The sequence below is a fragment of the Pseudophryne corroboree genome, chromosome 5 (assembly GCF_028390025.1).
Source record: "Pseudophryne corroboree isolate aPseCor3 chromosome 5, aPseCor3.hap2, whole genome shotgun sequence".
NCBI classification, from domain to species: domain Eukaryota; kingdom Metazoa; phylum Chordata; class Amphibia; order Anura; family Myobatrachidae; genus Pseudophryne; species Pseudophryne corroboree.
In genome coordinates, this window is record NC_086448.1 from 534010458 (window position 1) to 534024638 (window position 14181).

General features: G+C 49.0%; 1 protein-coding gene across 9 annotated transcripts in view; it reads left to right on the forward strand.

The window, feature by feature from the left end:
• The window catches only part of HIVEP1 (HIVEP zinc finger 1), a 578844-nt gene that overhangs the window by 404108 nt on the left and 160555 nt on the right, over positions 1 to 14181 (forward strand). For 6 of the 9 annotated variants that reach the window (XM_063923170.1, XM_063923174.1, XM_063923171.1 and 3 more), the window contains one exon: positions 2458 to 2556. The exons of the other annotated variants lie outside the window; for them this stretch is intronic. In XM_063923170.1, coding sequence (XP_063779240.1) covers positions 2458 to 2556 — 99 coding nt within the window. The remainder of the gene's footprint in view (positions 1 to 2457; positions 2557 to 14181) is intronic. 9 annotated transcript variants of the gene reach the window in all.

The following is a 14181-nucleotide window of genomic DNA, read 5'->3' on the forward strand; positions in this document are numbered from 1 at the left end:
ATGTGAGAAAAATGGCAAAGTTTATATCTAGGCACAAAGTAAATAATTTCTATCTTACCTGAAAACCTGTTAAGGTGTATATATTGGCCGTTCAATTGAGGGACCGATATATATCAATGGTCCGTCGGGCAGTGTGTACCAGCAGTATGTCTGTGAACAACGTCATTCACAGACATATTGCGCTGTCCCTGCAGTACAGCCGTTGGCCGAGATATCTACAGATGTATCGTTGCATCGTGCTGTGTGCACGTACACTTGCTGCACAAGCCAGCTGTGACTGATAGCGCATCTGGCCAGGCGCATGTAAAGGCCCGCCCAGTTTGTGACGTCAATCACGACGAATTGGGTAGTGTGTATGCACAACACACTGCCCGATCCACCTGTAGATATATCTGCAGATCCATTGATCTGTAGATATATCTGTGTGTACCCAGCATTACTCAGACATGAAAAACATTTAAAAGTTAATAATTGTTTCTCATACGTCCTAGAGGATGCTGGGGACTCCAAAAGGACCATGGGGTATAGACGGATCCGCAGGAGCTTGGGCACACTATAAAGACTTAAACTGGGTGTGAACTGGCTCCTCCCTCTATGCCCCTCCTCCAGACCTCAGTTAGACTTTGTGCCCAGGAGTGATGGGTCACACACTAGGGGAGCTCTCCTGAGTTTCTCTGAAAGACTTTGTTAGGTTTTTTATTTTCAGGCAGACCTGCTGGCTACAGGCTCCCTGCATCGTGGGAGTGAGGGGAGAGAAGCAGGACCTACTTCTTCTTAGTTTAAAGGCTCTGCTTCTCGGCTACTGGACACCATTAGCTCCAGAGGGTTCGATCACTTGGTGCGCCTAGCTGCTTGTTCCCGGAGCCGCGCCGTCAATCCCCTCACAGAAGCCAGAAGAAAGAAGCCGGGTGAGTATTGGAAGAAAAGAAGACTTCAGTGACGACAGAAGACTTCAGTGACGGAGGTAACAGCAGCGGTAGGGCTGCGCTTCAGGTTTCCACACACCAACGTGTACTTCACTGGCGGGGGGACATACTTTGGTGCCCGCCCCGCCAGTGCGCCGTGAACGGGAGAGAGCAGCAGCGGTAGCGCTGCGCTCCCGGCTCCCGCACTCCACCGGGCCTGCAGGGCGCTGGAGGGCGAGCGCCCTGGGCAGCATTTAACAGATGAAATCACTGGCAGGGTGATATGCTTCGGTGCCCGCCCCGCCAGTGCGCCGCGAACGGGAGGGAGCAGCAGCGGCAGCGCTGCGCTCTCCGCTCCCGCTCTCCATCGGCCTGCAGGGCACTGGGGGGGAGCGCCCTGGGCGGCATTTATGACAGGATCCCGGGCGGGGGAACATACCCGGACACCGGGTGTCTTCGGTCCATAGCTCCCACACACCAACGGCTTCCGTGGGTGCAGGGCGCAGGGGGGGGAGCCCTGGGCTGCGTTGGGACAAAAAGTAAGTTTTACAGGGGGTTACCCCCTGTATATAGGGTCCCCAGCTAGTTTTTAGTGTATTATATATTTATATGTTTATATAATTGAGCGGGCTTAAGCGCGCCGGGAGGGGGCAGAGCTTAGCCCTCACAGAGGAGTCAGCACCATTTTCCTTAGGTCCCCACCAGGATTTACTGTATAGTAAGAAGGAGGGGGGGCACAGTGTTTTTAATGCTATATGGGTGTCATATAGCATTATGTTTAATAATGGACACATAATCCTTGTTGTGATACATAAATTCACTGTTTCCCTGTTTATTACCTACTATCGGTTAGTCGACATATGTCGACAGGTGTGAGGGCTTTGTCACAAGCTGCTGTGGGGATAACTGTCGGCTTCGCCGACGCTTGGCGGTACTTGATTCGAAAAATTAAGTATTAGCAGGTTGGTTTTGTGTGCTTGAAAACAAGTAAACGCGCTAGGGGAGACACAGTTGCTTGTGGATGCCCTGTCGGCATCAACGGTACTTCCAGGGTAAAAAAATTAACAGGCTGTTATTGCCTTGTACCTGTATTTGTATATATATATATATATATATATATGTGGGGGGAGTGTTATTGAAATTGTATATGTATGCTTCCCTCAGACCCCTCGGGGTTCCAAGATTCTTATTATTTTTTGCCCGCTTACTATTCCTTGCTGTCGACATTTACTCCGTTTCTGTCGACCATAACGTTCCTGGTAGATCCACATCGGGGGCACGTCAGTACATGGTAATACACATATTCACAACACATTACTGTCACTAGGGACCTGACGGGTCTGGACAATCCACTTGCGTATAGGTTATATCTATATGTGTATATATGTAGATATATGTTTATATATGCATGGTTGGGATATGTGTGTTTTATTGTGTATTACATTATGTATATCCATGAATGCTGAGATAATGGTATTCTTCTCATGTGCTGATCGCTCTGTTGATTAAGCTCTAGATTGGCCGTGACGAGTTGGTTTTCGATCCTCTCTAGGAGTCCGAATATTATTATCTTCCCGACGCGGAGAGATCATTACGGCAGTCAACTCCTGGTCGACGCAGAGCCCGGTCGCAAAGGATCATACACAGGAAGGTAAGTGATATTTTATTTCTATACTTTGGCCTTATTTGCATTGCATGCACATGAGGGAGTGTTGTATTCGGGTAGGCATCCGATAGAATTACCCTACCCAGAGTGGGTAAGCTTGCTTATGTTGATTCTACTTTATAACATTGCAGCAGGCTGCCGCGTGACAGCAGGAGGTGTAGCCGGGGAAAATGCTGAGGTTGTCTCCGAGAGATACTCGAGGGAGGTATACAGCTGTTTGGTGAGCCCTCTGTTCAGTCACTCTCGGCGGATACAACTGGTAAGCCTAACTTCTTGAGTTAGCCTCCTTCACAACGGTTGGTGACGCATTCTTTTGTGGGATGCAGTCGTTTTAACCGGTTCGATACCGTTCTTTTTTCCTTTTCTGTGCGGACAGTGGAAGGTTGAAAGGTAAGAGTTCTGCAGCCTTGGTAGGTTCGCAGAAGGGGATGTCGTTTTCTGTTTCCAACACATCCACCACTTGTCGCTGAGTCTATCTGGCTAGTTCCCACTCCGGTGAGCACTCGTCTACTAATTTCAGTTAGTCCAGGAATAGACTAAGACTTGTGAGTTATTTATAGAATCCAAAAGGGGAGCATTCTGAGTTACGGTTGTTCACCTTACTATTTTTCTAATAGATCTTGCCGTTCCCCTCTGGATGGGGGGGAGGTAGTACGCTACGTCATACAGAGGTGCGTCAGGTTCAGGACATTGTCCGGTTGTCCCTGTATAAAGGTGCAAATCGTTGTTTCTCTCTGACTGTTCTTCGACACAGGGATTGGCTGTTGTTCCCACCGACACAGTTGTCGGAGGTGGGTTTCAGAGTAGATACTGACCGGTTAATGTTCGGTGTTTTTCCTGTGGAAAGAGTGGATCAGCTGTGCTGGGACACTTCATCAGTATGTGCTGTTACTAAAACAGATGGGTGCGGCCTACGAGGCCTGTTTTGGTGAGCAGGTCTATTGCCAGAGTGGCTTTCAAGGGGCCAGTTGGAATTGTGGTCTGGGTCTCACCTGCACATGCACCGGAATATAATCCTAAAGGCCAGGACATCACTCCTGTGGTGTCTGCTCGGTTCTCTCCTTCTAGAGGGATGAAAGTTCGGGATCCAGGTTTAGATCCTGGTGTCCGTGCATACAGATCTCCGAGGCTGGGGAGCAGTCCTTGCAAGGGACGTATTTCCAGAGGTTAAGGTTAAGTTGGAAAGCTTGTCTGCAATAAGCTTTCTTGATTTTAGAGATATTTTTGACGAACGTATTCTTCGTGTTCTGCCCATGTTAGTTCTGCCAGACCACTTGTCAGCAGTGGCGTAAGTAAGCCGATATGACGGAACAAGGAGCAAAGCAGCAATGGCAGAAGATGCACAGTTTTGCCGTGGGTCGAAAAGTCTGGTAAGCGAAGGAGAAATAGATTTCCTCTGCTGACGCGATCTCCATCCGGGAAAAATGCAGTCATTATCGAGAAGTTTTCACAGACGTGACAACTTTTTGTGGAGGGTCGCAATTGGTCATGTTGGCGTCTCGCTTCAACGAGAGGCCTCAGGGATATTGTTTCAGGACTCAAGCTATAGCAGTGGACACCCTTGTGACACCGTGGGTGGTTTTAGTCGGTCTATGTGGCCTCTCCTCTTTCATTTTTTCTGAAGGTGATAAACGTAAGAAGAACAAAGGTTCAGGCGATCCTCTCGGATCTGATCTAGCCAAGGAGGGTTTGCTATCCAGTTTTTCATGATTTGCTCATGGAAGATTCCTGCCCTCTTCCTTTTCGTGAGGAACTGTTACAACTAGATCAGGGCGTGTATCAAGACTTACCGCGACTGCGTCTGACGGCGTGGCGGTTGAATGCCATATCCTAAGCCAGAAGGATGTTCCCAGTGAAGCCATTTCCTCAATGTTTCAGGCTAGGAAAGAAGTAACGGGAAAGCCTTACCGCCGTGGTTGGCGTAATTCTGTGTCTTGGTGTGAATCCAGGATGGTTCCTACGGAAGACTTTCAGCTAGGTCGGTCCTATCCATACTTACAAGCCGGTGTGGATGCAGGCCTACAGTTAGGCTTCATTTCGGTGCAGTATAGCCTTATTATTTTCTTTAAAAAAAAAATAAGTTCTCTCTTGGAAAGTGGTCATGCTATTGGCTTTGGCGTCCACAAGGCGGGTGTCGGAAGTGGTGGTTTTGTCTCACAAGAGCCTTGTTTGACCTTCCACGTGGATAGAGAGAAATTGTGAACTCTGATTGTAGTTCTGCCAAAGAGTGGTTTCTGGGTTTCGCAGAAATCAGTCTATTTTTGATGCCGGTGGTTACTTAGGCATTAGCTGATTCAAAGTCTTTCGGTGTTACCGGGGATTTGAATATTTAGGTCGCCAATTTGGCTCAGTTTGGAGAAACAGAGTCTGTTACACGCTGAATCTGTGATACGATTTGGCATGTTTGTTCTACGGTTGGATTACCGTTACCGAAGTCGGTGGAAGCCCATTCTAATGGAAAGATGGGCTCTTCTTGGGCGGATGCCCGAGGAGTCTAGGCGGTTCAACTTTGCCGAGCGGATTATTGGTCGGGATCAAACGCTTTTGCTATGCTCTACGAGTTTGATACCCTGATTGTTGGGGACCTTTTGTTTGCTCATTCGGTGCTGCAGAGTCGTCCGCACTCTCCCGCCCGTTTTGGAGCTTTGGTATAAACCCCATGGTCCTTTTGGAGTCCCCAGCATCCTCTAGGACGCATGAGAAAATAGGATTTTGGTACCTACCGGTAAATCCTTTTCTCTTAGTCCGTAGAGGATGGTGGGCGCCCGTCCCAGTGCGTACGGTGTCTGCAGTTAGTGTTTTTGTTTACACCCTGGTGGTGTGTCTTCTCTGCCAGGCGGTTGCTACCATTTTTCATGCCATGGCATGCGGGGTCTTATTTTTGCTTATGTGGACACACGGTTTGTGTTACATATTCTCTCAGCATGTGGCTGTGTTTTATTCATGCCGTGGGCTGGTATTCTACTGAATGCCACGTTCTACGGTGTGTTTGAGGTGTGAGCTGGTAGGACACTCACCGTGTTTATAACAATAAATTCTTTCCTTGAAATGTCCATCTCTCCTGGGCACAGTTTTCTAACTGAGGTCTGGAGGAGGGGCATAGAGGGAGGAGCCAGTTCACACCCAGTTTAAGTCTTTATAGTGTGCCCAAGCTCCTGCGGATCCGTCTATACCCCATGGTCCTTTTGGAGTCACCAGCATCCTCTACGGACTAAGAGAAAAGGATTTACCGGTAGGTACCAAAATCCTATTTTTTGTGATCACTGAGAAGCTTTGGTAAACAATTTTATAGAAGATTTCTGGGGCAGGTTGTGAGAAGACAGGTAATTTTTATTGTGTTATTAATTGTATTTTAGGTATGTTGCTGCAAATTACAGGACAACTACTTTTCCCAAAAAATCCAAGACCTTCAGATTACTAATTTCATACCTATACTCTCTTCCAGTATTTTTACTTGTTGGTTCACTTTGGGGTGTATTCAATACCTGTTGAATCCTTTCCAACGGAAAGGTTCCGACAGGTCAGTATTCAGTGAGCTGGCCAAATATGGCTGTCTGATTTGGCCGCTCCGTCCCGTCAGCTGCTCCTTACCCGTCCACGTCGCTCCGTCCCGACAGCCGCTCCTCACCCGTCCCCGCCACTCCGTCCCCGCTCGTCTCCTCACATGGTCCCGTCCCCGCTGGCCTGTCCCAGTCTCATCTCCCCGATTCTGACATTGTCAATCGGATTGAATTGTCGGAACCGGAACCAAAACCTGTCTGATTTGGCTGCGGAACACGTGGATCCACTGCTAATCCAACAATCCACGTGGTTTCCAACAAGTTGGAAATTCCCGACTTGTCTGAAAAAATGGCCCGTCATTGAATAGGTCGGAACCCCTTCGGAAGCGGCCGTCTTTCTGACAAGACGGCAGCTTCCGACACTTAGTGAATATACCCCTTTGTCGCGCATCACTTGGTTTACTCTACAGACAAACAGCTGCCCCACTATGGGGCATATTCAATAAGAGTCGGAAACTGCCGTCTTGTCGGAAAGACGGCAGTTTCCGACTGGAATAGGTCGGAAGGGGTTCCGACCTATTCAGTAGGGGCACATTTTTTCCGACAAGTCGGGAAACCCGACATGTCGGAATGCTGTCGGAAAGCAGGTGCATTGGCGCAATACCAGCCGATCCGCCTGCTGCTGACGGAAACGGGGCCAAATCTGACAGGTTTTGGCCCCCTTTCCGACAAACTCAATCCGACTTGAAAACAAGTTGGATTGAGGTGAGGAGCACGCTGCTCCCCTCCGGCCGCAGCACGCTGCTCCCCCACCGCTGTTGTCAGCTCACCCGGCAACCGCTGACAGCAGCGGCAGGACAGGACACAGGGAACGGCCAAGTCCGACAGTCTGATTTGGCCACTCTTTGAATAGGGGTTGTCGGGTCCATTTCGACAACTGCATGTCTGAATGGACCCGACTCTTATTGAATATACCCCTATGTCATTCATTGCACTGACTGAATCTTATCCTGAATTGAAAGGGAAACTATGTTGTTTAACATATTCACATAAACCATTTGTTGGAGCAGACATGTCTGAGAAATTTGTTTGGCAGCCCTTTTTACTTAACGCTTTACGTAAGTTTTGCCATCTTCAAACGTGCTCTCAAAAAACATTTTTATTCAACCCTACCAGCCCTCATAATCTCCACCATTGACCTGAACTTTTCCCGGATTACCCTCCAACTGATCACACCTCCCCAAAGTATATAAACTCACACAGGCAAGGCCCTTTTTCCTCTTGTTTGTCCCTTGACACTGTCCATGCCTCATTTGAACCTTGTCTCTCAAATTTGTTCAACGTCTCTGATAATATGTGCTTGTACTTACCTTGTGTGCAGGATCACTGAGTGCTAAAATAACTTTCCTCCCTATGATGTTACCATCGTCCTGTTTCCTTACCTTGTCTATACAGTGTGCAACAAGGTGAGCTGAGAGAAGGTAGTCCAGTGGAGCAGAAGAACTGTACACTATTCTGTTATTAATAGGTCAAGTTACACTGTTAATATGTATGTTAGACGCCAGTGTGAACACTTATTGAGTCTTAAAAACAAACAAAACATATGTGAATAACAAAGTCACAAATATATAGTTTCTGATATGTATCATGTCACTATATTCAAGTTTCCCTATTAAGACCTGTCAGTAGCTCTAACTAATACCCCTTTCACACCGCAGCTTATACCCGGTATTTTGCCGTTTTAACTGGCTTCCTAAACGGGTCAAGCTGCGATGTGAAAGGGTCCCCTTCAATTTACCGTTTTCAAAATACCGGTATTTTGAAACGGTAAAAAAGCAGGGTCCTACCCGTTTCAGTCCCATTTCACTGTGCAGTGTGAAAGGGTCTGAAACGGTATTTGCAAGCCCCAGAAGATGATAGGCTGTCTCCATGTGTGATGTCACCAGCCACAAACAGGAAACAGCTTGGAAAACATAGGAGACACATGAGAGAGTGGCTTTATACACGTTTAAATGTGAAAAACACGGGAAAAAATGGCGTGGGGTCCCCCCTCCAAAGCATAACCAGCCTCGGGCTCTTCGAGCTGGTCCTGGTTCTAAAAATGCGGGGGAAAAATTGACAGGGGATCCCCCGTATTTTTAAAACCAGCACCGGGCTCTGCGCCTGGTGCTGGTGCAAAAAATACGGGGGACAAAACGAGTAGGGGTCCCCCGTATTTTTCACACCAGCATCAGGCTCCACTAGCTGGACAGATAATGCCACAGCCGGGGGTCACTTTTATACAGTGCCCTGCGGCCGTGGCATTAAATATCCAACTAGTCACCCCTGGCCGGGGTACCCTGGGGGAGTGGGGACCCCTTCAATCAAGGGGTCCCCCCCCCCCCAGCCACCCAAGGGCCAGGGGTGAAGCCCGAGGCTGTCCCCCCCCCATCCACTGGGCTGCGGATGGGGGGGCTGATAGCCTTTGTTGTAAATGAAAAGATATTGTTTTTTCCAGTAGTACTACAAGTCCCAGCAAGCCTCCCCCGCAAGCTGGTACTTGGAGAACCACAAGTACCAGCATGCGGGAGAAAAACGGGCCCGCTGGTACCTGTAGTTCTAATGGAAAAAAAATACCCAAATAAAAACAGGACACAGACACCGTCGACAGTAAAACTTTATTACACACTGCCGACACACACATACTTACCTATGTTCACACGCCGACATCGGTCCTCTTCTCCATGTAGAATCCAGGGGTACCTGAAAATAAAAGTTCAATATACTCACCTCAGCCATGGTCCAGAGATAAATCCACGGACTTGGCAAAAAAAGAAAACGAACACCCGGACCTGCGGACCGAAAGGGGTCCCATGCTGACACATGAGACCCCTCTCCCCGAATGCCGGGACATCACGTGACTTCTGTCACTGAAGTCCCTTCAGCCAATCAGGAAGCGCTACTTCCGTGGCGCTCACCTGATTGGCTGTGCACTGTCTGAGCTGTCAGACAGCGCATCGCAAAGCCGCTCCATTACTTTCAATGGTGGGAACTTTGCGGCTAGCGGTGGGGTCACCCGCGGTCAGCCGCTGACCGGCGGGTGACCTCACCGCTAGCCGCTAAGTTCCCACCATTGAATATAATGGACGGAGCTGTGCGATGCGCTGTCACAGCACAGACAGCGCACAGCCAATCAGGTGAGCGCCACGGAAGTAGCGCTTCCTGATTGGCTTAAGAGACCTTTCTGTGACAGCTGTCACTGACAGGTCTCATTCGTGGAAAGGGGTCTGATGTGTCAGCATGGGACCCCTTTCAGTCCGTGTGGTCGGTTGTCCGGTTTGTTTTTTTCTCCAAGTACGTGGATTTATCTCTGGAGCCTGGTTGAGGTGAGTATATTGATCTTTTATTTTCAGGTACCCCTGGATTCTACATGGAGAAGAGGACCGATGTCGGCGTGTGAACATAGGTAAGTATGTGTGTGTCGACGTATGAAATAAAGTTTCTCTGACGTCCTAGTGGATGCTGGGACTCCGTAAGGACCATGGGGATATAGCGGCTCCGCAGGAGACAGGGCACAAAATAAAAGCTTAAGGATCAGGTGGTGTGCACTGGCTCCTCCCCCTATGACCCTCCTCCAAGCCTCAGTTAGATTTTTGTGCCCGGCCGAGAAGGGTGCAATCTAGGTGGCTCTCCTGAGCTGCTTAGAATAAAAGTTTAGTTAGGTTTTTTTATTTTCAGTGAGTCCTGCTGGCAACAGGCTCACTGCATCGTGGGACTAAGGGGAGAAGAAACGGACTCACCTGAGTGCAGAGTGGATCGGGTTTCTTAGGCTACTGGACACTAGCTCCAGAGGGACGATCACAGGTTCAGCCTGGATGGGTCACCGGAGCCGCGCCGCCGTCCCCCTTACAGAGCCAGAAGAGACGAAGAGGTCCGGTGAAATCGGCGGCAGAAGACATCCTGTCTTCAGACTAAGGTAGCGCACAGCACCGCAGCTGTGCGCCATTGCTCTCAGCACACTTCACACTCCGGTCACTGAGGGTGCAGGGCGCTGGGGGGGGAGCGCCCTGAGACGCAATATAACAGAATACCTTAGGTGGCAAAACAGAATACATCACATATAGCTCCTGGGCTATATGGATGTATTTTAATCCCCTGCCATTTTACACAAAAAAGCGGGAGATAAGGACGTCGTGAAGGGGCGGAGCCTATCTCCTCAGCACACAAGCGCCATTTTCCCTCACAGCTCCGCTGGAAGGACGGCTCCCTGACTCTCCCCTGCAGTCCTGCTTCAGAATCAGGGTAAAAAAGAGAAGGGGGGGCATTGTTGGCAGCAAATAACAATAATTAACAGCAGCTATAAGGGAATAACACTTATATAAGGTTATCCCTGTATATATATATAGCGCTGGGTGTGTGCTGGCAGACTCTCCCTCTGTCTCTCCAAAGGGCTAAGTGGGGTCCTGTCCTCTATCAGAGCATTCCCGGTGTGTGTGTGCTGTGTGTCGGTACGCGTGTGTCGACATGTATGAGGAGGAAAATTATGTGGAGGCGGAGCAGTTGCCTGCGTTGGTGATGTCACCCCCTAGGGAGTCGACACCTGACTGGATGATTGTATTTAAACAATTAAGTGATAATGTCAGCAATTTGCAAAAAACTGTTGACAACATGAGACAGCCGGCAAATCAGTTAGTGCCTGTCCAGGCGTCTCAGACACCGTCAGGGGCGCTAAAACGCCCGTTACCTCAGTGGGTCGACACAGACCCTGACACAGATACTGAGTCTAGTGTCGACGGTGACGAGACAAACGTAATGTCCAGTAGGGCCACACGTTACATGATCACGGCAATGAAAGAGGCATTGAACCTTTCTGACACTACAAGTACCACAAAGAAGGGTATTATGTGGGGTGAGAAAAAACTACCAATATTTTTTCCTGAGTCAGAGGAAATAAATGAGGTGTGTGAAAAAGCGTGGGTTTCTCCCGATAAAAAACAGCTAATTTCTAAAAAATTATTAGCATTATATCCTTTCCCGCCAGAGGTTAGGGCGCGTTGGGAAACACCCCCTAGGGTAGATAAGGCGCTCACACGTTTATCTAAACAAGTAGCGTTACCGTCTCCTGATACGGCTACCCTCAAAGAACCAGCTGATAGAAGGCTGGAAAATATCCTAAAAAGTATATACACACATACTGGTGTTATACTGCGACCAGCAATCGCCTCAGCCTGGATGTGCAGTGCTGGAGTCGCATGGTCGGATTCCCTGACTGAGAATATTGATACCCTGGATAGGGACAATATTTTGTTAACTATAGAACATTTAAAGGATGCATTATTATATATGCGTGATGCACAGAGGGATATTTGCACCCTGGCATCAAGAGTAAGTGCTATGTCCATCTCTGCCAGAAGAGCGTTGTGGACGCGACAGTGGTCAGGGGATGCGGATTCCAAACGGCACATGGAAGTATTGCCGTATAAAGGGGAGGAGTTATTTGGGGCTGGTCTATCGGACCTGGTGGCCACGGCAACGGCTGGAAAATCCACCTTTTTACCCCAGGTCACTCCACATCAGCAGAAAAAGACACCGTCTTTTCAATCTCAGTACTTTCGTTCCCATAAGTACAAGCGAGCAAAAGGCCACTCCTTTCTGCCCCGGGGCAGAGGAAGAGGAAAAAGACTGCACCATGCAGCCGCTTCCCAAGAGCAGAAGCCCTCCCCTGCTTCTGCCAAGTCTTCAGCATGACGCTGGGGCTTTACAAGCAGACTCAGATATGGTGGGGGCCCGTCTCAAAAATTTCAACGCGCAGTGGGCTCACTCGCAAGTGGATCCCTGGATTCTACAGGTAGTATCGCAGGGGTACAAACTGGAATTCGAGGCGTTTCCCCCTCATCGTTTCCTGAAGTCTGCTTTACCAAAGTCTCCCTCCGACAGGGAGGCAGTTCTAGAAGCCATTCACAAGCTGTATTCCCAGCAGGTGATAATCAAGGTACCCCTCCTGCAACAAGGAAAGGGGTATTATTCCACGCTGTTTGTGGTACCGAAGCCGGACGGCTCGGTGAGACCAATTTTAAATCTGAAATCCTTGAACACTTACATAAAAAGGTTCAAATTCAAGATGGAGTCACTCAGAGCAGTGATAGCGAACCTGGAAGAAGGGGACTATATGGTGTCTCTGGACATCAAAGATGCTTATCTCCACGTCCCGATATACCCTTCTCACCAAGGGTACCTCAGGTTTGTAGTACTAAACTGTCATTATCAGTTTCAGACGCTGCCGTTTGGATTGTCCACGGCACCTCGGGTCTTTACCAAGGTAATGGCCTAATTGATGATTCTTCTACGAAGAAAAGGCATTTCAATTATCCCTTACTTGGACGATCTCCTGATAAGGGCAAGATCCAGGGAACAGTTAGAAGTCGGAGTAGCACTATCTCAGGTAGTGTTACGTCAGCACGGGTGGATTCTAAATATTCCAAAATCGCAGCTGATTCCAACGACACGTCTACTGTTCCTAGGAATGATTCTGGACACAGTCCAGAAGAAGGTGTTTCTCCCGAAGGAGAAGGCCAGGGAGTTATCCGAGCTAGTCAGGAACCTCCTAAAACCAGGACAGGTCTCAGTGCATCAGTGCACGAGGGTCCTGGGGAAAATGGTGGCTTCTTACGAAGCGATTCCATTCGGAAGATTCCATGCAAGAACATTTCAGTGGGATCTACTGGACAAATGGTCCGGATCGCATCTGCAGATGCATCAGCGGATAACCCTGTCGCCAAGGACAAGGGTGTCTCTCCTGTGGTGGCTGCAGAGTGCTCATCTACTAGAGGGCCGCAGATTTGGCATTCAGGATTGGATCCTGGTAACCACGGATGCCAGCCTGAGAGGCTGGGGAGCAGTCACACAGGGAAGGAATTTCCAGGGCCTGTGGTCAAGCTTGGAAACGTCTCTTCATATAAACATTCTGGAACTAAGGGCCATTTACAATGCCCTAAGTCAAGCAGAACCTCTGCTTCAGGGTCAGGCGGTGTTGATCCAATCGGACAACATCACGTCAGTCGCCCACGTAAACAGACAGGGCGGCACGAGAAGCAGGAGGGCAATGGCAGAAGCTGCAAGGATTCTTCGCTGGGCGGAAAATCATGTGATAGCACTGTCAGCAGTATTCATTCCGGGAGTGGACAACTGGGAAGCAGACTTCCTCAGCAGACACGACCTTCACCCGGGAGAGTGGGGACTTCACCCAGAAGTCTTCCACCTGATTGTAAACCGTTGGGAAAAACCAAAGGTGGACATGATGGCGTCACGTCTAAACAAAAAACTGGACAGATATTGCGCCAGGTCAAGGGACCCTCAGGCAATAGCAGTGGACGCTCTGGTAACGCCGTGGGTGTACCAGTCAGTGTATGTGTTCCCTCCTCTGCCTCTCATACCAAAAGTACTGAGAATCATAAGAAGGAGAGGAGTAAGAACTATACTCGTGGTTCCGGATTGGCCAAGACGGACTTGGTACCCGGAACTTCAAGAGATGCTCACGGACGAACCGTGGCCTCTACCTCTAAGAAAGGACCTGCTACTGCAGGGGCCTTGTCTGTTCCAAGACTTACCGCGGCTGCGTTTGACGGCATGGCGGTTGAACGCCGGATCCTGAGGGAAAAAGGCATTCCAGAAGAAGTCATCCCTACTCTGGTCAAAGCCAGGAAGGACGTAACCGCAAAACATTATCACCGCATTTGGCGTAAATATGTTGCGTGGTGTGAGGCCAAGAAGGCCCCTACAGAGGAATTTCAACTGGGTCGTTTCCTTCATTTCCTGCAAACAGGACTGTCTATGGGCCTAAAATTAGGGTCCATTAAGGTTCAAATTTCGGCCCTGTCGATTTTCTTCCAGAAAGAACTGGCTTCAGTACCTGAAGTTCAGACATTTGTAAAAGGGGTGCTGCACATACAGCCTCCTTTTGTGCCTCCAGTGGCACCTTGGGATCTCAATGTGGTGTTGAGTTTTCTAAAGTCACATTGGTTTGAACCACTTTCCACTGTGGACTTAAAATATCTCACATGGAAGGTGTCGATGCTGTTAGCCTTGGCTTCAGCCAGGCGTGTGTCAGAATTGGCGGCTTTATCATATAAAA